The 25,080-nt window shown below is 50.5% G+C and overlaps 2 protein-coding genes across 7 annotated transcripts; one reads left to right on the forward strand and one right to left on the reverse strand.

The window, feature by feature from the left end:
• Positions 1–125: 125 nt before the first annotated feature.
• On the forward strand, positions 126–10,819 carry Pklr (pyruvate kinase liver and red blood cell). 4 transcript variants are annotated; one of them, XM_006501135.4, is made up of 12 exons: positions 126–286; positions 570–641; positions 1,228–1,410; positions 5,319–5,410; positions 5,510–5,641; positions 5,767–5,953; positions 6,210–6,480; positions 6,596–6,746; positions 6,966–7,118; positions 7,214–7,380; positions 8,830–9,011; positions 9,471–10,819. In XM_006501135.4, exons 1-12 carry the CDS (start codon positions 187–189, stop codon positions 9,575–9,577), a joined length of 1,797 nt encoding a protein of 598 aa, XP_006501198.1. In that variant the 5' UTR covers positions 126–186; the 3' UTR covers positions 9,578–10,819. The 4 variants fall into 4 exon arrangements, with proteins under 4 accessions (XP_006501198.1, NP_038659.2, XP_006501197.1 ...); NM_013631.2 differs by lacking the exon at positions 570–641 and having other exon boundaries at positions 146–286; positions 9,471–10,598; XM_006501134.4 differs by lacking the exon at positions 126–286 and having other exon boundaries at positions 521–622.
• Hcn3 (hyperpolarization-activated, cyclic nucleotide-gated K+ 3) lies at positions 10,779–24,288 on the reverse strand. Of its 3 annotated transcripts, none has more exons than XR_003954292.1 (8): positions 23,789–24,288; positions 16,635–17,064; positions 15,429–15,590; positions 14,866–15,084; positions 14,359–14,505; positions 13,820–13,978; positions 12,721–12,885; positions 10,779–12,303 (listed from the first exon to the last, which is right to left on the reverse strand). XR_003954292.1 is itself a non-coding variant. In NM_008227.1 (8 exons), exons 1-8 carry the CDS (start codon positions 24,061–24,063, stop codon positions 11,603–11,605), a joined length of 2,340 nt encoding a protein of 779 aa, NP_032253.1. In that variant the 5' UTR covers positions 24,064–24,161; the 3' UTR covers positions 10,779–11,602. The 3 variants fall into 3 exon arrangements, 2 of the variants coding, with proteins under 2 accessions (NP_032253.1, XP_030108294.1); NM_008227.1 differs by having other exon boundaries at positions 13,820–14,060; positions 23,789–24,161; XM_030252434.1 differs by having other exon boundaries at positions 13,820–14,060; positions 14,866–15,590; positions 16,597–17,064; positions 23,789–24,235.
• Positions 24,289–25,080: the final 792 nt, after the last annotated feature.

The raw sequence follows: 25,080 nt of genomic DNA on the forward strand, positions 1-25,080 counted from the left end.
AGGGGAAGGGAAGATGTGGGGACTGACAACCGACAGCCCTCCAGAAGGGACTCTGTGTGGGGATGGGGCTGCCTACTGGGTGTGCCTCTTTTCTATTCTCTGGCTCCTGCAGATAAGACCAGCAGTTAGGGTACACTCTCCTCCCAGTCTGTGGTTCTTGCAGCCCCAGTCCCACACTTTGGAAGCATGTCTGTCCAAGAGAACGAGCTACCCCAGCAGCTCTGGCCCTGGATCTTTAAGTCCCAAAAAGACTTAGCAAAGTCTGCTTTAAGTGGGGCTCCAGGAGGTAAGAAGAGGAAGGGAAGCCACTGAACAGAGAGGAGAATTAGGGTAGAATCAGTGTTGGGGGTGGAGGCCTTGGGGGAAGGATGCCCACTACAGCCTCTGTTAAATTTGATTTGAGCCTTTGATCCAGGCTCTGCAGACAGGCCAAAGGGGATCCGGCAGCATGGACGCCACGGGGCACTCCCGTGGTTCCTGGACTCTGGCCCCCAGTGTACAAGGCTTCCATTGGCAAGAGAGATGCTAGCTGGTTATACTTTAACCAGGACTGATCTCGTCTGTGCCAGGCCCCATCCCACTGACAAAGGCAGAGTATAAAGCAGACCCACAGACACAGCAGGTACGCAGCAGTATGGAAGGTGCTCTACTGAGCCGGGCTGGGTCAAGCTACGGGGGTTTCCCCCACAAGGGGGCAGGCAGGGGATAGAGCCGCACTGTATAGATGGAGGGAACTTGGAGGGGAGGGAAGTGGGGAAGCCAGAGAGTTGCCTGGAGCTAGAAGGAAGTAAACAAGGAAAAGTAACAGAGAGATTCCAGGCCTAGAGAATGAGATGCCTTGAGACTTGAGGGAGGCTTCTGGGGGTGCTGAGGCTGAGTGGTCTGCTGGGGGGCGGGGTGGGGGAGGGTCTCGGTAACTGGGTCCGTAAGGACTCAGCTTTGAGCTAGACCTAGATTTGAATCATCTTCCTTGGAAGATGCCCTTTTCTTAGACAGTGCATTTTCTCTCTCCGTCTTTTTCCTTCCTTGTAAAGTTGGGAAAGAGCACATCTAACAGCCTGCTCCATAGAACCCTGGAGACTAAACAAAGTAATGTGTGACACTCAGATTGAAGGAAGGCCTCCTCACACAGACCGGAGGGCTGAATAGACACAGGGTGCACTGGCAGGAAGCACATGGGGGATAGGCGATTGTCTGTGCAGGATCCTGAGTCCCCATCTACCGCAGGGCCAGCAGGATACCTGAGACGTGCCAGTGTGGCCCAGCTGACCCAGGAGCTGGGCACTGCCTTCTTCCAGCAGCAGCAACTGCCCGCAGCTATGGCGGACACCTTCCTGGAACACCTCTGCCTTCTGGATATCGACTCAGAGCCTGTGGCCGCTAGGAGCACCAGCATCATTGCCACCATCGGTAAGACCACCCAACCCTGGGCCGCCACACTGGGCCGCCTGCATGACTCTGGTGTCTCCTTACTGTGCTATCTTTGCCATGGTCATTCATTCAACAAATATTTGTGAGATTTGCAGGTGTTGTTGTTGTTGCGGGTGTTGTTGTATTTGCTTCTTTTTCTTTTTCTTTTTTTTTTCTGAGACAGAATCTTCTTATGTTGTAGCTCTGGCTGTTGGGCAGGCAGGTCTCAAACTCAGAAATCCACCTACCTTTGCCTCCTGAGAGCTGGGCCGGGTTAAAGGTATGTGCCACCTTGCTCCACTTGAGGCTGGGTCTTTAAGACAGGGTCTCGGGTAGCCTTGGATAGTTTCAAGCTTATTATGTAGCCCATATTATATTGTCTTAGCCTAATGAGATCATAAGTATGTAATACCACACCCAGCTTAACAAATGCTCGTTGAGCCAGGTAGCAGTGGCGCACGCCTTTAATCCCAGCACTTGGGAGGCAGAGGCAGGAAGATTTCTGAGTTCGAGGCCAGCATGGTCTACAGAGTGAGTTCCAGGATAGCCAGGGCTATACAGAGAAACCCTGTCTCAAAAAACCAAAACCAACCAACCAAACAAACAAACAAAGCAAAAAAAAACCACAAATGCTTGCTTAGTACCTGGAAGACAAGGTTTGGAATTGGGGGTAGCCCAGTAAATAAGGGAAGTCTAGTGGATGGGACAATAAATACTAAGCAATAATTTATTAAAATGTTCTAATTCAGAGTCAAGTGTGGTGGCCCAAGCTTTTAATCCCAGCATTTTGAAAGCAGAGGCAAATGGATCTCTGTGAGTTTGAGGCTAGCCTGGTCTACATAGTGAGTTCTAGGGCAGCCAGAGCTACATTAAAAACAACAACAACAACAAAAACAACCAGCCAACCAAACAAACGAAAAAACTTGTTTAAAAAATAAATAAATAAAAAGCTACTTCAGTATGTTAGAAAGTCATGAGTAAAGAGACGGTAGTCAGGAATACGAAGGATGAGAGCTAGAGGAAGACTGTGGTCCTAACCGGGGACCAGGGCAGCTAGGGGAAAGGATGGGAATGATGATGCTGCCCCCCACCCCCACCCCTGTAACCCTCACACTCTGAATGCCTAGGAAGGAGGATCGCTAAGAAAGTGAGGCCGGCTGGGGCTACAACGTAAAATCCTGTCTCAAAAACAACGACAACCAAATAACAAAAATGCAACTGGGGAACTAGCCAGTTGGTAGAGGGTTTCCCTTCCCCGAATGAAGCTTCAGCCATCACACAAAGCTAGCTGGTCTGGTCTGGAACACGCCTGTAGTCCCAGCACTGGGCAGTGCATGCAGGAGAGCCAGAGGTTCAGGGTCATCTTCAGCTATGTATCAAGTCTGAGGTCAGTCTAGGCTACACGACACTCTGAAAATAAAATAAAATAAAATAAAATAAAATAAAATAAAATAAAATAAAATAAAATAAACAAACAAACAAGTAGATAAATAAATAAATAAATGGAGGTGGAAGAGGATGAGGAAGAGAAGGAGGAAGAGGAGAAAACGAAGAAGACAGCAAGAAAGGGCTCTGTGGATACCTGGGGGAAGAGAAGTCCAGGCAAAGGGAAGACAACGCCCAGATCCAAAGGAAGCCTGGAGGAGCTGAAGAGACTGGGGGTGGAGAAGACTAGGAGGGGTGGGGCTGAGGTTGGATTCAAGGCCCTGAGAGGGCTTGGCAAGGACTCTGCCACCTCGGTCCACATCTGTAGCTTTCTTTGTATTTCTTTCTTTCTTTTTTTTTAAAGATTTTTATTTATTTATTATTAGAAATAAGTACACTTAGCTGTCTTCAGACACCAGAAGAGGGCATCAGATCTCATTACAGATAGTTGTGAGCCACCATGTGGTTGCTGGGATTTGAACTTAGGACCTCCAGAAGAGTCAGTCCTCTTACCCACTGAGCCATCTCACCTGCCCCTTTCTTTGTATTTCTTATTTTGATACAATCTCACTGGATCACCCTGGCTGGCCTTGACTCCCTCTCTACCTGTGACCTTACAGTCAACCTGCCTCAGCCTCCCTGACGAGGTTACAGCCTTGTCCCACTATACCTGCTTCCTCTGGCTTTTCTTTTCTTTTTGGCTTTTCGGCTTGTTGATGGAGGGAGGGTCTCTTGTCCTGTATCCCAGGTTAGACTGCTACTGTAACTCTTCACTATTCACCTCAGCCCATTGCTGAGGTGACAGATGAGAGTGAGGGGCTGAATGAGGGCGAGGACAGGGCTCAGTTTCTCTAGTGTGAAAATTACAGGCAAGAGCCTGATTCCTATTCATTCATTCACTCATTCATTCACTTATTTAAGACAGGATTTCTCCATGTAGCCTTGGCTGTCCTGGAACTCACTCTGTAGACCAGGCTGGCCTTGCACTCAGAGATTTGCATGCCTCAGTCTCCCGAGTACTGGGAATAAAGGTGTGTGACACCACCGCCCAGCTATTGATTCCTATTTTATATCTCCACCACTCTCCTGACCTTTGTTCTCCTTGGATGTTGAACATGTGACTCACATGCAGTCTATCAGCGCATCAGGAAATTCCCATGGCTCCACCTTCAAACAAAGCATTTAGAATGTTCCACTTCTTACCACCCCAGCCACTGTCACCTGAGATCTGAAGATTGTTGTAAATTCGAGGCCAACATGGGCTAAACAGAGACCCTGTCTCAAAAATAAATAATAATAAGGAAAGGTGTCATCTGCACACAGATGGCCTTGCAAGTATAAGGACAGTCGGGGTGACGGAGGAGTAAAGGTAGAAATAATGAGAGCTGAGGACCAAACAGATACACACCACAACACACCAAATACACACATACACACATATACCACACATGCACACACATACACCATATACATACACCACACATATCACTCACAGATCACAAACATGTGCCACACATATACATATCCTGCACACACACTATACACGTATATACCACACATATACAGCACACATACCACTTACACATCACATACATATATCACACATACACCATACACACATACACACACACACCACTCACACATTACACAGACACTATACATGCACACATACACCACACACACACACACACACACACACACACACACACACACACACCCCAAGGAGAAAAAGGGCAGCTAAGTAGCTCAGTTGATAGAATACTTGCCTAGTGTGCATGAAGCCCTGTGCTCAGGCCCTAGCACTACATAAATTTAGCATAGTAGAGCACACCCTTAACCCCAGCACGGGGGAGGTGAGGACAGGAGAACCAAGCCCAAGGTTATCCTCAGAAGCAGAGCAAATCCAAGGCCAGCCTGGGTTACAGGAGACCCTGTCTCAGAAGGAAGCACAGCTGGGAAGAAGGGTGGAGAATAAGTAAAGGATGGTGTAGCTCAGAACTGGACACTGACTGTCTCCAGTGTAGGAGGCCCTGGCCTACATCTCCCGAGCAGCAGAAAAGGAGGCTGGGAATGAAGAGGAAGAGGAGGAGTGCCATCAAGCTCTGCTGCTGCTGTCGCCGCTGCTGCAGATCCATGAGGCTGGGGACTGGGACAGATCTCAGCTCTGTCAGGGAGACCCCTCAGCTGTCAAAGTGCCTCTTTGACCTGCCTCATGCTCTGACCCTTCACAGCCTACAGTAACCTCCACAGTGTGGCACTTAATATCAGGTCACTTGTTAACAAAGGTGCCTAAGGCCTGGCTGAGATTAGACACCCCACAAGCTGCCTCCTCAAGGGTGTGTATACTGGTCGGAGTGGGCAAAACGCGTTTGTGAAGTAGAGGAACTTCGAAGGACTCCTGGGTTGGGGGAGTCTCTCCGATGTTGTAGATGGGTTTGGCTGTCAGGTTTGGGAGGACTTTCTTAGTGGCTCTCTGGTTCCAGGGCCGGCGTCACGCTCTGTGGACCGCCTCAAGGAGATGATCAAGGCAGGGATGAACATTGCACGACTCAACTTCTCCCATGGCTCCCATGAGGTGTGGGGAAGTCGTGGAGGGCGGAGCTGGAGAATGCCCCAGGTCCTGTCCACTTTGCCTTATAATCCTGGTTTTGCTCTCTCTCTCTCTCACTGCTAGTACCATGCAGAGTCCATCGCCAACATTCGGGAGGCGGCTGAAAGCTTTGCAACCTCCCCACTCAGCTACAGACCCGTGGCCATCGCCCTGGACACCAAGGGTCCCGAGATACGCACTGGAGTCCTGCAGGGGGTGAGAAGCAAGCCTCTGTCTGGGGCCTGGAGGAGTGTGAGAGCCCTGGAGAGGGAGAGAGGGTCAGCACTGCTCAGGGCCCAGCTGTGAAACTCAGGCCTCTCTGCCCATCCCACCCCCTCCAGGGTCCAGAGTCGGAGGTGGAAATTGTGAAGGGTTCACAGGTGCTGGTGACTGTGGATCCGAAGTTCCGGACAAGGGGCGATGCAAAGACAGTGTGGGTGGACTACCACAATATCACCCAGGTCGTTGCAGTGGGGGGCCGCATCTACATTGACGACGGGCTCATCTCCTTAGTGGTGCGGAAAATTGGTACAGAAATGCTTTCTGATCTTATGAGGCGCCCCCAAAATGGGTCACTTTCTCTTCCTTTGGGTTTCTATGTTCCATCTGCTCTAGACCACCCACACCGTCCCCTAGCAGTATCTGCTTCCCCACCTGGCCTAGTGGTCCCTGCTGTCATCCTGGGTTGAGGCTGGGCATTTGAGAATCCAAGCTTAAGAGCTCTCTCTGCCATGCCTATATCCCGGCTCAGTCTTGGCAGACACTGGCTCTTTTATACCTGCAGGCCCAGAGGGACTGGTGACCGAAGTGGAACACGGTGGTTTCTTGGGCAACAGGAAGGGTGTGAACTTGCCAAATGCCGAGGTGGACCTGCCTGGGCTATCAGAGCAAGATCTTTTGGATCTGCGCTTCGGGGTGGAGCATAATGTGGACATCATCTTTGCCTCCTTTGTACGAAAAGCCAGTGATGTGGTGGCAGTCCGAGATGCCCTAGGGCCAGAAGGACGGGGCATCAAAATTATCAGCAAAATCGAGAACCATGAAGGCGTGAAGAAGTGAGGCTTGGTCTTTGGTTCCGTCAGCCCTCTCCCTTTCTTTGCCCCTCTTGTGCATGCTATTTCCCCGGCATCTCCTGGCTCTGCCTTAGCCTGGATTCCTCCAACCACCCAGGTTTGATGAGATCCTAGAAGTGAGCGATGGCATCATGGTGGCTCGGGGTGACCTTGGCATTGAGATCCCAGCAGAGAAGGTTTTCTTGGCTCAGAAGATGATGATTGGACGCTGCAACCTGGCTGGCAAGCCTGTCGTTTGTGCCACACAGGTCTGGAGTGAACCCTTGGGCTAGGCTTTAGAGGTGCTGAGCAACCTTAGATCCATATGATACTGTCTGTTGTCTGGTTACAAATGATGATGACATGAACTTCCAGGGTCTCAGTGTAACCATGGCAATCTAAGAGTGCAGGTGTTAGAGAAATAGCATGGGCAGGGTCCCCAATCAGAATGTGACTTCTACAGCTTTGCCATCCACGGTGTCATTCAGATGCTGGAGAGCATGATCACTAAGGCTCGACCAACTCGGGCGGAGACAAGCGATGTGGCCAATGCTGTGCTGGATGGGGCTGACTGTATCATGCTGTCTGGAGAGACCGCCAAAGGCAGTTTCCCCGTGGAGGCTGTAAAGATGCAACATGCGGTAGGAACTCAGTCCTGAAAAGCCGATGGGCCAGGAACACAGACCCCTCTGGAACCCCATTGACTCTTCTCAACCTGACCTACTGGTGCCTGCAGATTGCCCGGGAGGCAGAGGCCGCTGTGTACCACCGCCAGTTGTTTGAGGAGCTACGCCGGGCAGCGCCGCTGAGCCGTGACCCAACCGAGGTCACTGCAATTGGAGCCGTGGAGGCTTCCTTCAAGTGCTGTGCCGCAGCCATCATTGTGCTGACAAAGACTGGCCGGTGAGAAAAGTATTGGAAACAGGGCTTAGGGCAGGGGCGGCTAATACCGTGAGTGATTTAAAAAAGTATTGTTTTAGGGCAAGAAAAGGGATAGCTATGGACTCTAGAGGCCAGCAGAGGTGGCTCTTGGGTACTCTAGAACCAGAGCCCGTGAGCTCCAGGGACCTGGCTGGTGATAACCTAAGCACGGTTGCCTTAGTCTTGGGTACTCTAGAACCAGAGCCCGTGAGCTCCAGGGACCTGGCCGGTGATAACCTAAGCACGGTTGCCTTAGGCGTTTGAAGAGCTGGAACTGAGAAGTCTTCAGTGGGCTAAGGTGTTGCTGAAGAGCCCAGTAAGCCCGGAGCTGAGGATTTTTCTCTAAAATTTAGCAGTGAGACCCTAAGTAACTCTCAGGGGCCTCACAAGCCACTTCTGGCTCCATGGGTCTGTGTGAATTTTCCATCTGTCCCCCCCCTCCACTCCCACCCCTACGGGGTTGTGCATCTTTAACAAAAGATGTTAAGTGGTTAAGTGACATATGGAGGTTGGGTATGATACAAACATAACATCTCTAGACAGTTTTACCCTTTTTTGTTGTGTGTTTGATAGGGTCTCATTAGTCCTGGCTGGCCTGAAACTTACTTTGTAGCTGAAGTAGCCTTTGAACTTAACCTTCAGCCTTTACCCCAAGGGCTGGGGTTGTGGGCATGTGTCACCATGGCTAGCTGGTTTTACATTTCTTTCTAATTTTTTAGTGGATTTGTTATTATTTCTATGTGTGCGTGTACGATCCTAAGGTCAGAAGTGGATGTTGGACCCTCTGGAGCTAGAGTTGTGAGCGATTTGATGTGGATGCTCGGAACCAACTCAGGTCCTCTGAAAGAGCATTAAGAGCTCTTGAGGAGCAGGGCGTGGTGACACACGCCTTTAATCCCAGCACTCGGGAGGCAGAGGCAGGTAGATTTCTGAGTTCGAGGCCAGCCTGGTCTACAAAGTGAGTTCCAGGACAGCCAGGACTATATAAAGAAAGAAACCCTGTCTCTAAAAATTAAAAAAAAAAAAAATAAATAGAGAGCTCTTAAGGACTGAGCCATCTCTCTAGCCCAGGTTTTACACTTATCTTATTAATATTATTTTTAATATGGATTGATATTTTGCCTGTTTGTATGTCTGAGCACCATTTGCATGTCTGGTGCCAGTGAAGACCAGAAGAGGGTGTTAGGGCCCCTGAAACTGGACTTAAAAACCATTGTTAGCTGCTGTACTGGTGTTGAAAACTTAATCCAGCATGGGCTCTTAGTGGCTGAGCCATCTCTGCAACATGGTAGGTATTAGTGAGAAAGACAGAGATCAGAGAAGTATAACTTACCCAGGGCCACATGGTTTGTCAGTGACACCTGGAACCATAAATCAAACTCTTGTTTCTTGGGTTAACACTCTTGAGCTAACCCTCTCTCCCTCATACAGCTCAGCTCAGCTTCTGTCTCGCTACCGACCTCGGGCTGCTGTCATTGCTGTGACTCGTTCTGCCCAGGCTGCCCGACAGGTCCACCTGTCCCGAGGAGTCTTCCCCTTGCTCTACCGTGAGCCTCCAGAGGCTGTCTGGGCAGATGATGTGGACCGAAGGGTCCAATTTGGCATCGAAAGTGGTGAGCCTTGCCCTCTCCTCCCCAGCCTGGCTTCCTGCCCTGACTCAAAAGTTCTGCCTGTCCTCACTGGCCCAAGAGTTTTCTAGGAGTCACTAAGATGGGTGTGTCTTGGACTCTAAGCAGGGGGGTAAGCTGAGAGGAAAGGAGTGAGAACAGGACCCCTGAGAAGTCACTGCTGTGTCCGCCACAACCTAGTAGGACAAGGAGCAAGAAGAGGTGGGAGGACAAAGCCAGGAGAGCTGGAACTAAATTTATAGTTGTCATGGCCACACCTGTCCTTGTCCCACATAGGTGCAGAGGCTTAATGCTTAAAAACAGTATACCACATTCCCTCCACACACATCCTCTCAAACCACTGCCTCAGTTTCCTTCTCCCCTATTGGGTGGGTGGCCTTGAGGTGGTGGAGGGTAATGGCTGAACCTAGGCTCTTCAATGACTGTCACCTTTTCCTCCACCAGGAAAGCTTCGTGGCTTCCTCCGAGTTGGTGATCTGGTGATTGTGGTGACAGGCTGGCGACCTGGCTCTGGCTATACCAACATTATGCGGGTGCTGACCATATCCTGAAACGCCTCTCCCCTTTCTGACCTAGTTGCACCCCATTTCTTTCAACCCACACCCCTCCCATAGTCCCACATCTGCCATCTAGCCACAGTCTGGTACTTCACACAGGCCCTGAATGTCTGGGTCCAATTACGCACCGGCCACCCAGCAGCATCAGTCGTATATCCCTGTCTCAATCCGCTCAGCTGGACTCTAAGATGCCCTGAGCCTTTAATCCCAGCCCAGCTGGTTAATTCGATTCCTCCTGGGTCCTGATAATTAGAACGGGGGAGTGGAGACTGGGTAAACTTATCCAAATTCCATAGAACAATTATTTTAAAACACTCTGTCCTCGGATATAGCCCTCATGACCAGTTCCCTAGCAAAGTGTCACCTCCTGATGGCCTCAAGTCAGGGTAGAATACTCCTTCAGGGAGCACAGCTCCACACTTTAGGGAAGGCTGGGGTAGATGGGTGCTGGAGAGAACTAAGCTAAACTGGCTTTTTTCTTTTCTTTTTTTTCTGATACAAGGTCTCATTGTATAGCTCTGACTGGCCCCAGACTCCTAGAAATCCTCCTGCCTGACCCTCCTGAGGGGGTAAGGACTGCAGGCATGAGTGACCAGCTGGACTTTAGGTAGTCTTACTTTCTTACTGACTCCACAAACCATGGAGCCGAGCTTACGAGCCACTAATCTGGCTGTTCTCTTGCCCACTGATCTGCTGGGTCAGATGAAATTCTTCCACAACCACTTTGTCCCCACATACAGATCAGAAGCAAAAATGAATCTTTTCTTTTAAACCCAACTGTTTAGGTGCAATTATAAAAAACAACTCCCACAGGCAAAGAATCCCAGACTCTCCCACCCAAAGAGTTGTGTGGTCCTGGCCCCATGCTACAGTGTACTTCTGAAGGGGAACAGAGCGGGTGGGCAGGGGATTATTCTTGTCCCTGAGAAGGTGGAGGGGCTACTGGCCCACCCTTCCTAGGATTGGATACTCCAGGCCTCCCTCTTCTTCACAACAGTAAACCCAGATGAGGATGAAAAAACTAAGCTCAGGCCTCCTGCTCCCCCCTACCCCCCCCCCCCCCCGGCCACCACCTCATCACAGAATTTGAGTATTGCTGCAGATGGCATTGTGCAAGGACCACAAAGATGTTCCCCAGGCCCCTACCAGAAGGTGGGGAGGACAAAGGAATGAGTGAATAAGTGAACAAGTCAAATTAGCAAATGAATAAATAAAATTAATAAACGACCAAATAAATAAGACAAAGAGGGAAAGATAAAAGGTCACATGAGGATTCAGCCCCTGGCCCCCTACCTGGGGGGAACTAGGCTGGCACAGTAGGTAAGGAGGTGCCGCGTGCCCCTTAGCTTTAGGGGCAACACCACTGAGGCAGGGGGCACAGTGAAGAGCAGCTTCTAGCTCATAAAGGTAGTGCGTCCACACAGGAGCTGCGGAGGGCAGACTACAGTGGGCAGACGTGGATTCTCACTTGGTGTGGACAAGGAGGGCCCACAGGTGCCAGTCAGAGGGTCGATGTTCACACCCAGGGCTCTAGACATCTGTTGGCTGTACTAGATAATTGACGGTACCCAGCTACGACAAAGGAGATGGGAAGAGAGGACGCACTGGCACCACCTGCAGGGTCACTGACAGGGAGACAGCCGTCTAGTTACTCGGCAGTGATGGAGGCAGCAAGTACTTGTGCTTAATAAAGGCAGGGCTGTGGGCCCAGGCCTGCGCCTGGCAGGACCGTGGCCTGGGGACACCCTTGTTAAAGGGCTTCGAGTTATTTCTACTTGGCAGTGGATACACAGTACCTAGCACAGTGCCTTGAACATGGTAGGCATGGGGTACCAATGACAAATGGGTATGTGATTAGGATTAGCAGGCTGCAGCTGCTTTGAGCTGAGGACACAGAGAATAGCTTTGTGGTGATAAAGGGCAGTATGTTAGGTCCCCCACAGCCTTCCCCCAAGGGGCGTCTACCCTCGGGCACACGTTATTGCGTGCCAATAGCTAAGGCCAGTGTAACCTAGGATTTCACATGTTGGCAGAAATTTGGGGACCTCTGGGGGTAACTGGCTCAGGCACTGATGACCTGGGTGGCTGGACTGTCCCTGGAGGTTTGGCCAAGAGCCCAGAGGGGGGCAGGCGCTCACTTCCAGAGCCTTTACGCCTAGGAGAGCCATCCCCTGTTGCTCGCTGAGGCAGAGAGGGTTGCGAGGCAGAAAGTGGGCGGCCCCGAGGTCCTAGCCTCCGAGCACCTCCTCCTGGGGGAGGGCCCAACAGAGATACCTGGGAACGCCCTGTCCGGGATAGGCTGGCATGGAGGGTTCGGGCAGGTGGAGCAGGCAGGCGAGAAGTGGACGCCCAGGGTCCCCGGGCCAGCAGAGGACCTGCTCGGACAGGCACCAGTGGGGAGGCTGGGGAGCCTGCTGAGCGTCTAGCAGATCGAGCTAGGAGGGTGGCTGGAGAATCAGGGGAGAGGGGCAGAGGGCCTCGCTGGTGAGTCAAGGCTATGGCCACGTTGGAGGTCACAGCAGCTGCCTGCAGAGGGGCGTGCACCAGTGGTTCCCACAGCACTGGCTTTCCACTGAGTCGAGCTCCTGTACCAGGAGCCAGGCCCCGAACACCACGAGCCATGTCTCTGTCGTGTTGTACCAAATGCTGCTCCATGACGCCACCGCTGCTGCCTGGACTCGGCTCAGAGCGTTTCCGCTGCAGTATCGAATTCTTTTTGCCTACAAGTTGTCCCAGGACCAAGAAATTAGGAAAGGGAAGGCATCTAAGATGGAGGCCGGATAACCACGGTGTAGGGGGGGGGGGGGGGGGGAGGAGGGTCGGGGGATTGAGGGGTAGGGGATGGGAAGTCAGGCATATGGAAAGAGTGCTTTGCAAGAGAAGCAGGAAGGTGGTATCAATAAAAAATTGTGAGGTTAAGAACTGGTACCCAGAAGGACACGGGGAATGAGGGTTTGGGGAGACACTCCACGGCAATTTCTCGCTAGGGCTAAGTCTAGTGAGCAACAGTGCTAACAGCCTGCTGGAGGCATGGACTGGAACTGGGTGGGCTGGGATGTGGTGTCAAAGCACCAGGGCTAGGCTCATGAGATGAGGCCCAGCCAGGACCCAGAGCAGACAGAGTAAACAGGCCTCACCGATGCGCCGAAGCCGGTCCATGGCCACCGTCTCAAAAGCCCTGCGCATCATTGGGAACTCCTCAAGCACCGCATTGAAGTGGTCCACGCTGAGCGAGTAGAGGCGACAATAGGTGTCAGCCCTTACACTGGCTGTTCTCCGACCTCGAGTCAGCAGGCAGATCTCTGCGAAAGCGGGGAAGAGGCTCAGAGCTCCCATTCCACCCCCCAATTAGGCCTGCAGCAGCTAACCCAGCACCCCCAGATTCCTCCTTATACTTGGGAGAATGAACGATTAGCTGGTATAAGGTCCCTTACTGCTCTAAGCACTGTCTGTCTCCATACCTGCACATCTGGAAGGCTGCTCTCCAGACAAACAGGTTTGCCAGCCCCAGATGTTCTTCTCAGTTACTCTACACATTAACTCCAACCCCAGTCCTATTGCTCCGTCCCAGGGTGTACCCGACTCCTAACTTGGGAGGAGAAAAGCAGGCTAAACAGACACAAAGTGGGACTGGCAAGATGCTTGAAGGTAGGGGTGCTTAGGTGGCTGGATGGTTGTATGAACCTTAAGTCACTCTGGGCAGTGGTTGTCTGCACTTCTTCCAAAGCCACAGCCTGGGTTTTCAGACAGCTCCACAAAGCCTAAGTCTGTGGGACAGCCCTGCTTCATCCCTGGGTTTCCATCAACTATGGGGTCCTTGCATTTTTGTCATTAATAATCCTACAGAGTTGCTGGCCCAGTAGCTTGTAGCCTGGCCATGCACTAGACTCTCCGGAGACGCTTTTAAAAATAAAATAAATTTTAAAACCCAGCCACCTGGTATGGTGGTGCATGCCTTTAATCCCAGCACTTGGGAAGCCGAGGCAGGTGGATGCCTGCCTGGTCTAAATAGTGAGTTCCAGGACAGCCAGAGCTATATAATAGACCTGGTCTCAAACAATAAGATAAGAAAAAATAAAATACAGAGCTTCAGGCCTGGATCGGACTCAATGAGGTTTGGGTAAGGGTTGTTCTGTGATTTGTGTAACACCAACGGGTGAAGCCCTGGTCCTAGAAAACAACTGCCGTCTGTACAATGTCCATGACCCCCCCCCACCTTCCCCGAGGCCTGCTGACCCCCAAAGTAGGATCCATCAGTGAGGCGGGTGTCGCGGGCGCCACGTGCCAGCACACTCAGCAGCCCGTGCTGGATGAAGTACATCTTCCTGCCCACGGAGCCCTCACGCACCACCAGGTCCCCTGGTTGGAAGACCTCAAAACGGAGCTTGGTGAGCACTGCGGTGACGAAGCTGGGGTCAGCATGAGCAAACAGCGGCATGTGGGCCACCAGGCCCCGGCAGGTGAAGTTAATAATCTCCTGGACATGGGCGGGGCCTATCAGACAGGCTCCGCCCCCTGCCGGAAGATGCCCTGTCCCCAAGCTCATCTGTCTCCAGAAAACCCGTCCACCTGTCAAGATCGGTTACTGGATGGGGATGCTACAACCCGTGTGGGGACCTCCCTGAGACAGTTCCATAAGACCTTGCACAGAAAGCCACCTCCCCTCAAATGCTTGTCCCCCCCTCCCAAGCACTCACTCCCTTGTAACCCAGGCGGCACATCCAGAAGCCCAGATCCTAGAAGAGCCCTTCCCACAAGGTCCAGCCCGGCCCCACCTCCCGAAGTGGCTCGCTCAGCTCCCCCAGGATGCTCTCTTCATCAAACATCTTGCCCTGGTAGCGATGCTCGTAGTACTCGTGGATGCGCTGCCGGGTGTCAGCGGGCAGCTTGTGGAAGGACATGTACTGCTCCACCTGCTTGTACTGGAGAGGTAACACCAGTTGCCAGTGGGAAAAGGATGTGGAGACGTGGGGCCAAAACAGTGGGGCTCGGGGTGTGCAGAACAAGTTGGACCCAGAGGCGATAAACGTGGTACACACAGAGCCGCAAGGGATATACGGAAAATGGTGGATACAAGTAAGACTGCGCAGTTACAGAAAACCCCAAATGTGGACAGAGGAGAGGGAGGGTCCAAGGACAGAGGCATAGGGACAGTCACAGATGTGTTTCACACAGGTAGCTGGGACAAATGGATATGAGGCAGGAAAGGACATAGGAGCCCATCAGAACATATCTCCAGCCCTTCTCCAAGCCCACCCCTCCCCTCCCTTGTCCCTGCTGACCTTCTCCTGGTACTGTCGCCGGGAAGAGTCCAGGGACTGGATGAGGGCGGTGGCGTGACCGATGAACATGGCATAACACGTGGCGCCCACAATCATACTGAGCATGGTGAGCCAGACGTCAGGCATGCCTACCGGTGCCTGCTGCCCATAGCCAATGCATAGCATGTGACTCATGGCCTTGAACAGGGCGTGGGAATACTGGCGGCCCCACGAGTGGTTCTGGGGGGCAGAGGATGTTGCAGAACAGGGCTTGGGCCCCTCCGAGTCTCATTCTCGACCTGCCCCCCTTTCTCCCTTTAAGTTCTGTGCGTACCCCTTCTACCTCAGACCTTCCTCTCGGCAGGCATTTGTTGGGTTTCTTCCGTTGGTGGGGACCCTTGTCTTGCCTAGGTTCCCTTCTTTGTCTGATTCCTCTGACATGTAAACACTTCCTCCATCTATCTACGTTCCTTACCCTTCTCCTCCCCGCAATCCCATCTCCTGCCTGCTGCTTTCCTTCTGGATCATCTCCTGCCTTCTGCTCCCTGTGACCCAGGAGTACCAGAGCTGGGGGGGCTTCTCACCACCATGCGGTTCATGGAGACCCAGCAGTCGGACGGGAAGTCCTGCAGCATAGGGACCAGAAACTGCAGACAGCCGTCCCAGTGACACAGCAGCAACATCATTCCAATGAGGTTGAAGATGCGAACCACTGCACTGGCCAGGTCGTAGGTCATGTGAAAGATCTGAGGAGTCCGAGGAGGCACTGCTGTGGACAGGAACCCCTCTCTGCTGGTCCCCTCCAGTCCCAGCCTTGCAAATTCCTCTTGACCCTCCCTCCCCCTTTCCCAGTATCTCTGAATTAAAAAAAAAAAAAAGTAGCCATTAACCTGGCCTGGTGTCAAGTGCCTGTAATCCTAGCTACCAGGGAAGCTGAGGCAGGAGAATCAGAAGTTTAAGGCCAGCCTAGGCAACTTTTTCTTTTTCACTTTCAATTAAAAAAAAAAAAAAAAAAAAAAAAAAAAGAGCCAGGTATAGTGGTGCATGCCTTTAATCCCAGCATTTAGGAGACAGAGGCAGGTGAATCTCTGTTCAAGGCCAACCTGATCTACACAGCAAGCTCCAGGACAGGATTACATAGAGATACCCTGTCTCAAAAAAAAAAAAAAAAAACAAAAAACAAAAAACAAAAAACAAAAAACAACAAAAAAACACAGTTTATGAATATGGGTGCTGTGTTTGCCTACATATATATCTGTGTATCATATGCATGCCAGGTGCTCTTAGAGGCTACAAGGTGTCTGATCCCTTTGAACTGGAGTTACAGATAGTTGTGCGCCAGCACTTAAGCGCTGGAAATTGAACTTGGGTCCTCTGGAAGAGCAGCCAGTGCTCCTAACTGCTGAGCCATCTCTCTAGGCCCTCTCTAGCGATTTAGTAAGGTCCTATCTCAAAATAAAAAGAGCTGGGTAACACCGTCTGAACTGATAAGACGGCAGAGTATATACTCTGAGCCACTAAACCCTGCTGCTGGAAGAGGCACCTCCTATTCATACCCAGTCCTCCAGTCAAGAATCAACTAACCCTCAAGTGTTTGCCATAGCTCTGTACCCCACCCTCACCCTAGCCTCATTCCCTGAACCTTCCTTCTATGCCTGCTTCTCTCCCACCAACTTTGCAAAGAATTCACACTTGGAAGCCTCAGGCATCTTCCCCACCCCATGGAATCACCAGGACTTCCACCCGTAGCACCTTTCTGAGGAGTTTGACACGCCCCCTGCCCACCCCACCTCCTCCCACTGGTGTATGTAGCGGATGAGGCGGGAGAGGCGGAGCAGCCGCAGCAGGCTAAGGATCTTGGTGAATCTAACGATGCGCAGGGCCCGTGCCGTTTTGTAGACCTCAGCATCTAGTCGTGGCTCCAGCTCCACCACTAGGAAGATATAATCCACAGGGATGGAGGAGATCAGATCAACCAGGAACCAGGTGCGCAGGTAACGCGTTCGGATGGCCCTTGGCGCCAGCAGGATCTCGGCACCTTCCTCCACCACGATGCCAGTTCGGAAGTTGAGCACCAGATCCAGCAGGAAGAAAGTGTCAGAGAGGACATTGAAGACGATCCAGGGTGGAGAGTTCTCCTCCTTGAAGAAAGTGATACCCACAGGCAGAACTATGAGGTTCCCCACCATCAGCAGCAGCATGATGAGATCCCAGTAAAACCTAAAGTGGGCACGGGATAGAGAGCGAGGTTCTGTTACACTCTTGCAGCTCGATTGGCAGACGGTAGTCTGAGACAGCCAAGAGGGGTCAAGATCACAAAACCACAAGACCAGCGGGGCAGTGGTGGCCCACGCCTTTAATCCCAACACTCAGGAGGCAGAGGCAGGTGGATTTCTGATTTCAAGGCCAGCCTGGTCTACAGAGTGAGTTCCAGGACAGCCAGGGCTACACAGAGAAACCCTGTCTGAAAAAAAACAAAAAACAAAAAAAAAAAAACAAAAAAAAAACAAAAAAAAAAAACAAAAAAACCCCACAAAACCGTCATTTAAATCCACTGAGAGCAAAGACTGGAATCACCATTTGGGAAAAGAGCATTATTTGGTACAGGTAGGTATTTACACTTTGTGCAACTCTGTACCCTTGTGTATAAACAACCAATGGTGTTGTTGGAATTAATGGTTTAATAAGCCCCTATAAAAGACACATGATCCAGATATTATATTTATAAGGCAAATGCCTAGGTTGGGCAAATCTAGAGCTATTTTCCCCTAACATATGTAAGTACACCATGTGTTCACACAGACCCGAAGACAGCATCAGATCCCTAGAACTGGAGTTGCAGAGGGTTGTGAGCCCCCACAGGGAGCTAGGAACCAAACACAAATCCTCTACAAGGGTGGTCAGTACTTCTTTTTTAAAAAATAATTTTAATTTCTATTGAAAATAGATATTTTTTCATACAACATGGTCTGATCATGGGTTTCCCTTCCTCAACTCCTTCTAGACTCTCCCCTCTCCCCTACCTACCAAAACCCACCCTCTCTTTCTCTCTTTCATTCAAAAACAAACAGGTGGAGCTGGAGAGATGGCTCAGTGGTTAAGAGCACTGACTACTCTTCCAGAGGTCATGAATTCAATTCCCACAAACCACATGGTGGCTCACAACCATCGATAGTGAGACCTGATGCCCTCTTCTGGTGTGTCTGAAGATGGCTACAGTATACATATACATAAAATAAATAAGTCATTAAAAAAAGAAGAAAACAGGCAACTAAACAAACATACAAACAAATAATAGGACAAAACAAGCAAGCAGGAAAAAAGTGCCAAAGAAAAAGCACAAGAAATACAGGCAGATGCAGACACACACACACAGATGCAGAAACACACACGTTCACACACAGAGAGACAGATGCAGACACATACACATTCACACACACACAGAGATGCAGAAACACACACATTCACACACAACCACACACACAGATGCAGACCCGCACACATTCACACACACATAAATGCAGACACATACACATTCACACACACACACACAGATGCAGACACACACTCATTCACATACACACAGACAGATGCAAACACAGATACATTCACACATACACACACACACAGAGACATGCAGACATATACACATTCACACACACACAGACAGATGCAGACACGTACACATTCACACATATTAAAAATCCCATGGCCGGGCGTGGTGGCGCACGCCTTTAATCCCAGCACTTGGGAGGCAGAGGCAGGTGAATTTCTGAGTTCGAGGCCAGCCTGGTCTACAGAGTGAGTTCCGGGACAGCCAGGGCTACACAGAGAAACCCTGTCTCGAAAAACCAAAAAAAAAAAAAAAAAAGAACAACAACAAAAATCCCACAAAAATACAAAATCTGGTACTATATTTAAAAAAACATATAAAGTTATGAAACTAAACACTAAACACTATAAGATAACATCTTCCAAAAGTGTCACTGAATTCATTTTGTTAGGTATCTACTGCTGACCTGTGGCCTGCCTTTATGGTTTGTATACCCCGGGAGACACCATTGGAGAGTTCCCCTCTCCCTCCTCCAACTCTCTTGTGTTTTGAGAGATTGTCAAGTGGAGATAGCTTCTGGCTTAGGGATGGAGACTTGTGCCCGCTTTCCCTATCGATGCTGGTACCCCATCTGGTTTGAGCCTGTGTATATCCATGGATGCTGCCAAATCTCTGTGGGTTCATATATGTGTCAGCCCTCTTGCATCTAGAAGGCTTTGTTCCTTGGTGTCTTCCATCTCCTCTGGCTCTTTATGACCTTTCTGCTTCTTTTTGCATAGTTCCCTGAGTCCTGCAGGAGAGGCTTTTGATGGAGACCTGCCCTTTAGGACTGAAAGTTCCAAAGTCTCTCACTTTCTATACTACATGCCCTACAGCTATTGATCTCTGTTCCCAACAATTGCAGGAGGATGCTTTCTGATGATGGCTTAAGATGTTGATTGATGAGTGTTGTGATTTGAATAAAAATGAAGAATTAAGGAGGTGTGATCTTAGCCGAGCATGGTGCACCCTTTTAACCCCAGCACTTGGGAGGCAGAGGCAGGCTAATTTCTGAGTTCAAGGCCAGCCTGGTCTACAGAGTGAGTTCCAGGACAGCCAGGGCTACACAGAGAAACCCTGTCTCAAAAAAAAAAGGTATGATCTTGTCCAGTAGGTTGTGGTTGTTGAAAGAAGTAGGTTAGTAATGTGGGCTTTAAAGTTTCAAAAGCCCACACCATGCCCAGCTTCTCTTTCTGTCTTTCTTTTTTTTTTTTTTCCTAAGATTTACTTATTATTATATGTAAGTAGCTGACTTCAGACACACCAGAAGAGGTAATCAGATCTCATTATGGGTGGTTGTGAGCCACCATGTGGTTGCTGGGATTTGAACTTAGGACCTTCAGAAGAGCAGTCAGCGCTCTTACCCGTTGAGCCATCTCACCAGCCCCCTCTTTCTGTCTTTCTACCAATGAAACAGGATGCAGCTCTCAGCTACTGCTTCAGTGCCATGCTCCCTGCTGCGATAATGGACTAAGTCTCTGAAACTGTAAGCCAGCCCCCAATTAACTGCTCTCTTTTATAAGCCGCCTTGGCCATGATGTCTCTTCACAGCAATAGAACAGTGACTAAGACAATGAGTATGGCTGGATGTGCATAGGGGTTATTTTATTCCTGCATATCTTTAGCAGAGCAACAGTATTTGGTTTTCTCAAAGTTCCATGGCCTATCTAGTCTCAGGTTCTTGGCTTCTAAGCAGTGTCAGGCATGGGCTGCATCTCATGGAGTAAGCCTTAAAGCTATCACCTAGCTGTTGGTTACATCCACAACCTTCGTGCTGCTATTGCACCAATGTATCGTGTAGGCAGGCAGCCATCACTGTAGAGCACAGGATTTATAGCTGGGCTGGCAGTTACCTTTCTCTTCTGGTAGCATGAAGGGTACCTTTCAGTACCATGAACACTAGTCAGCAGGAGTGAGCAGAGAGTGTTGTTAACCACTGAGCTTTCTCTCCAGCCCCTGAGTCTGACATTTTAGCATTTAGCAAAAGAAGCAAGAGACACAATGGTGGGCTGAAGAGATGGCTCAGTGGGTAAGAGCACTGGTGCTCTACCAGAGATCCTGAATTCAATTCCCAGTAACCACATGGTGCCCTCTTCTGGTGTGTCTGAAGAGAGACAATGTACTCACATACATAAAATAAATAAATAATTCTTTAAGAGAGAGAGAGAGAGAGAGAGAGAGAGAAAGAAAGAGAGACACACACAATGGTACAAATCAGATGATTCCATGTACACAAAGCTCTAAAATGGACACAGAAAAGTGATGAAACATTTTTAAGCCTTTCTATTTTACTTATTATTTATTATTATTATTATTATTATTATTATTATTATTGTGTGTGTCCATCGTATGTGATGCATATGGAAGTCAGAGTGCGACCTGTACGCTCCTTTCTCTGCTCCAGTGGCTGAATTCGGATTCCTGGGTCTGTGCAGCAAACACCTTTAGCTGCTAGGCTATCCTACCGCCCCGGCCCCTTTCTATTTTATTGTTACTTTATGGCAAAATTATTCTTATTGTTCAATACTATTTTCTTTATTTACAAGTTAGAATCAAGAGACAAAAAACGATGGCCCAAAGGACCAAGGAGGCGAATAACTAAAACCTCTAAATGAAAAGAGAAAGGAAAAAGGAGAAAGCAGAAAAAGAAGATCAGCAAAAAAGAAAAAAAGCACAGAGAGGTTCTTCCTCTTCCTTCCCCACTGAGAATGAGGAAGTCAAATACATAGCGATATGTTAGTGTGTGTGCGTGCACACGCGTGTACATGTATGCATGCCACAGCACACATATGAAGGTCAGAGGACGGCTTGTAGGAATCAGTTCTCCCCTTCCACCACGTGGGTCCCAGGAACTAAGCTTACATGGTCAGGCCTGTTGGCAGATTCAGTACCACAGAATAGAATGCAGGAATAAAGATGCAGTTCAGAGGCAAACTGTGCACCTGGCGTGTCTGAAGATCTAGCTTCAGTCCCTCGCACATCTCACCCACCCATGAAAAGTGAGAATAGTGGATTTGAGAGAAGATTGTGAGATTAAGCCGGATGGTGGTGGTGCACACTTGTGATCCTACCGCTTGGGAGGCAGAGGCAGGTGGATCTCTGAGTCCAAAGCCAGCCTGGTCTACAAAGTGAGTTCCAGGACAGCCAGGGCTACACAGAGAAACCATGTCTCAAACAAAACAAAAAACAAAACAAATAGCAACAACAACAAACATACCAAAACAAAAGCCAAACAAACAAAAGCAAAACCCCACACGCGCACAGGCTGGAGAGCAGTTAAAGGCACTCGCTGCTCTTGCCGAAGTCCCAGTTTCAGTGCCCAGCACCCATATGCCAGCTTACAACCATCCGTTAATCCAGTGCCGGGGGATCTGACCTCCTCAGCCACTGCATGCACATAATGCACAGACTTATATGCAGGCAAAACATTCATACCCATACAATAAATCTCATTTTTTTCAAAAAGTAAATGTGAGCACAGCTACAAACACACCTATGCACACACACTCACATGCGCGCACACACACACACACACACACACACACAGACACACACACACACACACACACATATACTAGCACCAAGGTTGTTTTGTAATTTTCTAAAACTAGGGAGCCTGCGCTGACCTCACTGGGCTGTCAGGCTCAGCAGTGCTGTCTACACTGTAGCTGTTGCTATGGTGCATACACTCTTTATCTCTTTATCTCCAGACTTCTGGAAATTCTTTTCCCGTCTCCAGGTCTCTATTTCTAGTCTAGGCTGTCCTTCCCTTCTCTATCATCCCCACTCCAACATGAGAACAGGAATGATGATTTCCTGTAGGTGAGGAACTGCCATCCTTGGTGGGGGTGGGGACGGGAAGAGGCTACCCTGTACTCATTTAAACTGGGCCTTTCAGGGATGCCCATCCCCCTCCACAGATGGGCTATGCACATAGAGGATTCCCTGGGAGATCCCAAGGCATCGAGGCTTGAGCTATGCACCCCTTCCCTCCTCCAGGCTACCTGTGCTAAGATGCGCAAGGACAAGCTACATTGCCTCAGAAGAAACTGTAGATATGAGGTCAGGAGGGGAGCAGGGGACAACATTCAGAGGAAAAAAACAAAAAACAAAAAACACTGGAGCACACATGACGGTTTCAGGGCTAATCCCAGCGTAAGTCCTAAACACAGTCCCTTCTGATTCTGATTGCAAAAATCAATCCTCTCAACCTCCAAAAAAGCTTGTTAGTTCCCAAGTCCAGACCCACCCCCGAATGCCCCTCAGACTTGAATGTTTTCACTCAGCAACAAACCCCTGATGTTTCTTCCTCCCCTTCCACAGCTGCAGAGGAGAAATCTTGCACTGTGAGACACTGGGAGAGAGGAGGAAAGGTTGGCCGCGCCATCAGAGCATCTTCACAGCCTGACTCACAGGCAGTCACAAGCCCAGCGGGTGATGTGGTAGAGGACTGCGAAGCAACACAACTCTGAGGGGGATATGGCTTCTGGGGATATGTCTGAGGGTGAACTGGGGGAGGGGAGGGGATCTGCTGGAGAACAGATAGGCAGGTGAGAGCGAAAGAATAAAGAGGACTGGAAAGAACAACGCAGAATAGGGGACTATTTACAGGGAGTGAATGTTTGAGAATGGAAGATACTGTCTGGGCCTCCGATTGTGTTTCCAAGCTCCAGAGACACACCTCATTTCTTCAACTGAAAGCTGTCCTTCACTGTCCCCAAGGGCAGGGCTGATTTTCTCCCCTAGCGACCTTGATGTAGACGTACAGCCTGAAGGGGACAGTGAAATGGCTACATCCCAGTTCTCTGTCCCTTTTCTCTCCGGGAAACACCTGGGCGGTGGCTGAGCCCCTGCTTTCCTTCCCAATCTTTCTGAGTACCCGCCCCGCCCAGCCGCATTCCGCCTTCAGCACCACGGACAGCAAACAGAGCTGTGGACCCGACTGACCCCTGTTCTTCTCCAGCGTTCCCAGCGTCCCTGATCTGTTCTACTGAACTGGGCAAGTGCTCGGTGTGTGGTTAAAGCGTGGTAGAGAGTGGAACTAGGCTTCTTCCTCAGGTCTCCAAGCTTTGGGGCATGATATAATTTCCCACATCCCCAGAAAACAGTACTGAAAAGAGGCAAGGTTTCCAAACTCCGATGCTCTCTGTGGTCATTGAGGTTCCTGCATTGGGTGCACTAAGTCCTCGGAGATTACCTGATGTTCGCTGTCCCTTATGCTTCCCTAACCTGACAAAACACTGAGGACCTCGGGGAAACCCGCCTAGGAATTCCCAGGCTGGGTTGGGGGAGGTGACTCCACCCGGCCGGTAGCACTGGTGTCCCTCGCTCTCCCCGTTGAGCCCCCCGTACCGGAAGTCGCTGTAGGGGTGGATGATCCAGGCCCCGGCGGACTTCACCCTCTCCTGCTCGATTTCTACTGCTTTGTGGCTGCCGAAGACCCGGAGAGAGAACTTGTTGACCGTCGGCTGCAGCAGCGTCCCGAGCTGCCGCCTCTTCGGCTCGGGCGCAGACTCCGGCACCCCACCTGAGGCCGCGCGGGCCTGGGCCGGAGCCGCAGGAGGCGTCTCGCGTGCAGGGGTCGCCGCTTCGCCGGCCCCCGCCGCCGGCCGCGCCTCCTCCTCCATGATTGCCCTCACTCGTAGGGCCTCCCCAACCGGTCCAGGGCCATGGCGGGCGCGCAAGTCTCTGGGAGAGCAGCCCAGGCAGGGGAGCTCCGACCCGCGTGCGCCCGGGGCACAGGGGGCGTGTGCAGGCGACAGACGTGCGAGAGCTGCGCCCCCTGGCGAGGGCTGCGTGAGACTGGGCGGGGCGGGGCGGGGCGGGCCGCTGGCACAACTGCTGCCCACACTTTCCCGAGAGGGCGTGGCTTAGGGGTCCTGAGGGTGGGTGGGTGCTGTGTGTGTGTGTGTGTGTGTGTGTGTGTGTGTGTGTGTCTGTCTGTCTGTCTGTCTGTCTGTCTGTCTGTGTCTGTGTGTGTGTCTGTGTGTCTGTGTGGTGGGAGTGCTCAGCTTGCTTCTGGAGGCGGGAAACTCACTAGGGCATATGCAGCCTGGGGACCTCCTGAGGGTCAGGGACAGAATGGGAATCTGTTCTGACCATGTCCTTTCTCAGCACTCTCCTAGGAGTCTTGCTATGCCAGAGATCCTCTAAACTGCTTTCTGTAGTATGTGTTTCCTAATTCATTAAGACAACCTTTAGCAAAACCATTCACTGAGTGCATGCTGAGGATGCAAAACTGAGCACAGAAATCTTAGCTAAGTCAATGGTTCATCTCCATAAACAGATCAACAACCAAGGAAATACCATACTACATGCCTTTCTGAGCTTTACGTGTAGAACAACTTTTTTGTTTTGTTTTGTTTTGTTTTGTTTTGTTTCAGACAGGGTTTCTCTGTGTAACCCTGGCTGTCCCGGAACTCACTTTGTAGACCAGGCTGGCCTCGAACTCAGAAACCCGCCTGCCTCTGCCTCCCAAGTGCTGGGACTAAAGGCATGCACCACCACCACCCAGCTTCTTTCCTCTTCTTACAGCCACTGCCTGAGATAAACCGTCATAATCTCCAACTAAATTATTTCAAGAAGTTTACATTTTGTTTTTGACATGGGCTGTAGCTCAGGCTGGTCTTGAACTTCTGATCTTC

This window comes from Mus musculus, chromosome 3 (assembly GCF_000001635.26).
Source record: "Mus musculus strain C57BL/6J chromosome 3, GRCm38.p6 C57BL/6J".
NCBI classification, from domain to species: Eukaryota; Metazoa; Chordata; class Mammalia; order Rodentia; family Muridae; genus Mus; species Mus musculus.

Coding starts and splice junctions, on each gene's coding strand:
- Pklr (XM_006501135.4), top strand. CDS start 187: ATGTCTGTCCAAGAGAACGAGCTACCCCAGCAGCTCTGGCCCTGGATC. Junction 6,481..6,595: donor AACCATGAAGGCGTGAAGAA/GTGAGGCTTGGT, acceptor CCAACCACCCAG/GTTTGATGAGATCCTAGAAG. Junction 6,747..6,965: donor CTGTCGTTTGTGCCACACAG/GTCTGGAGTGAA, acceptor GGTGTCATTCAG/ATGCTGGAGAGCATGATCAC.
- Hcn3 (NM_008227.1), bottom strand. CDS start 24,063: ATGGAGGAGGAGGCGCGGCCGGCGGCGGGGGCCGGCGAAGCGGCGACC. Junction 17,065..23,788: donor CACCCCTACAGCGACTTCCG/GTACGGGGGGCT, acceptor TGCCCACTTTAG/GTTTTACTGGGATCTCATCA. Junction 12,304..12,720: donor GGACCGGCTTCGGCGCATCG/GTGAGGCCTGTT, acceptor GACAACTTGTAG/GCAAAAAGAATTCGATACTG.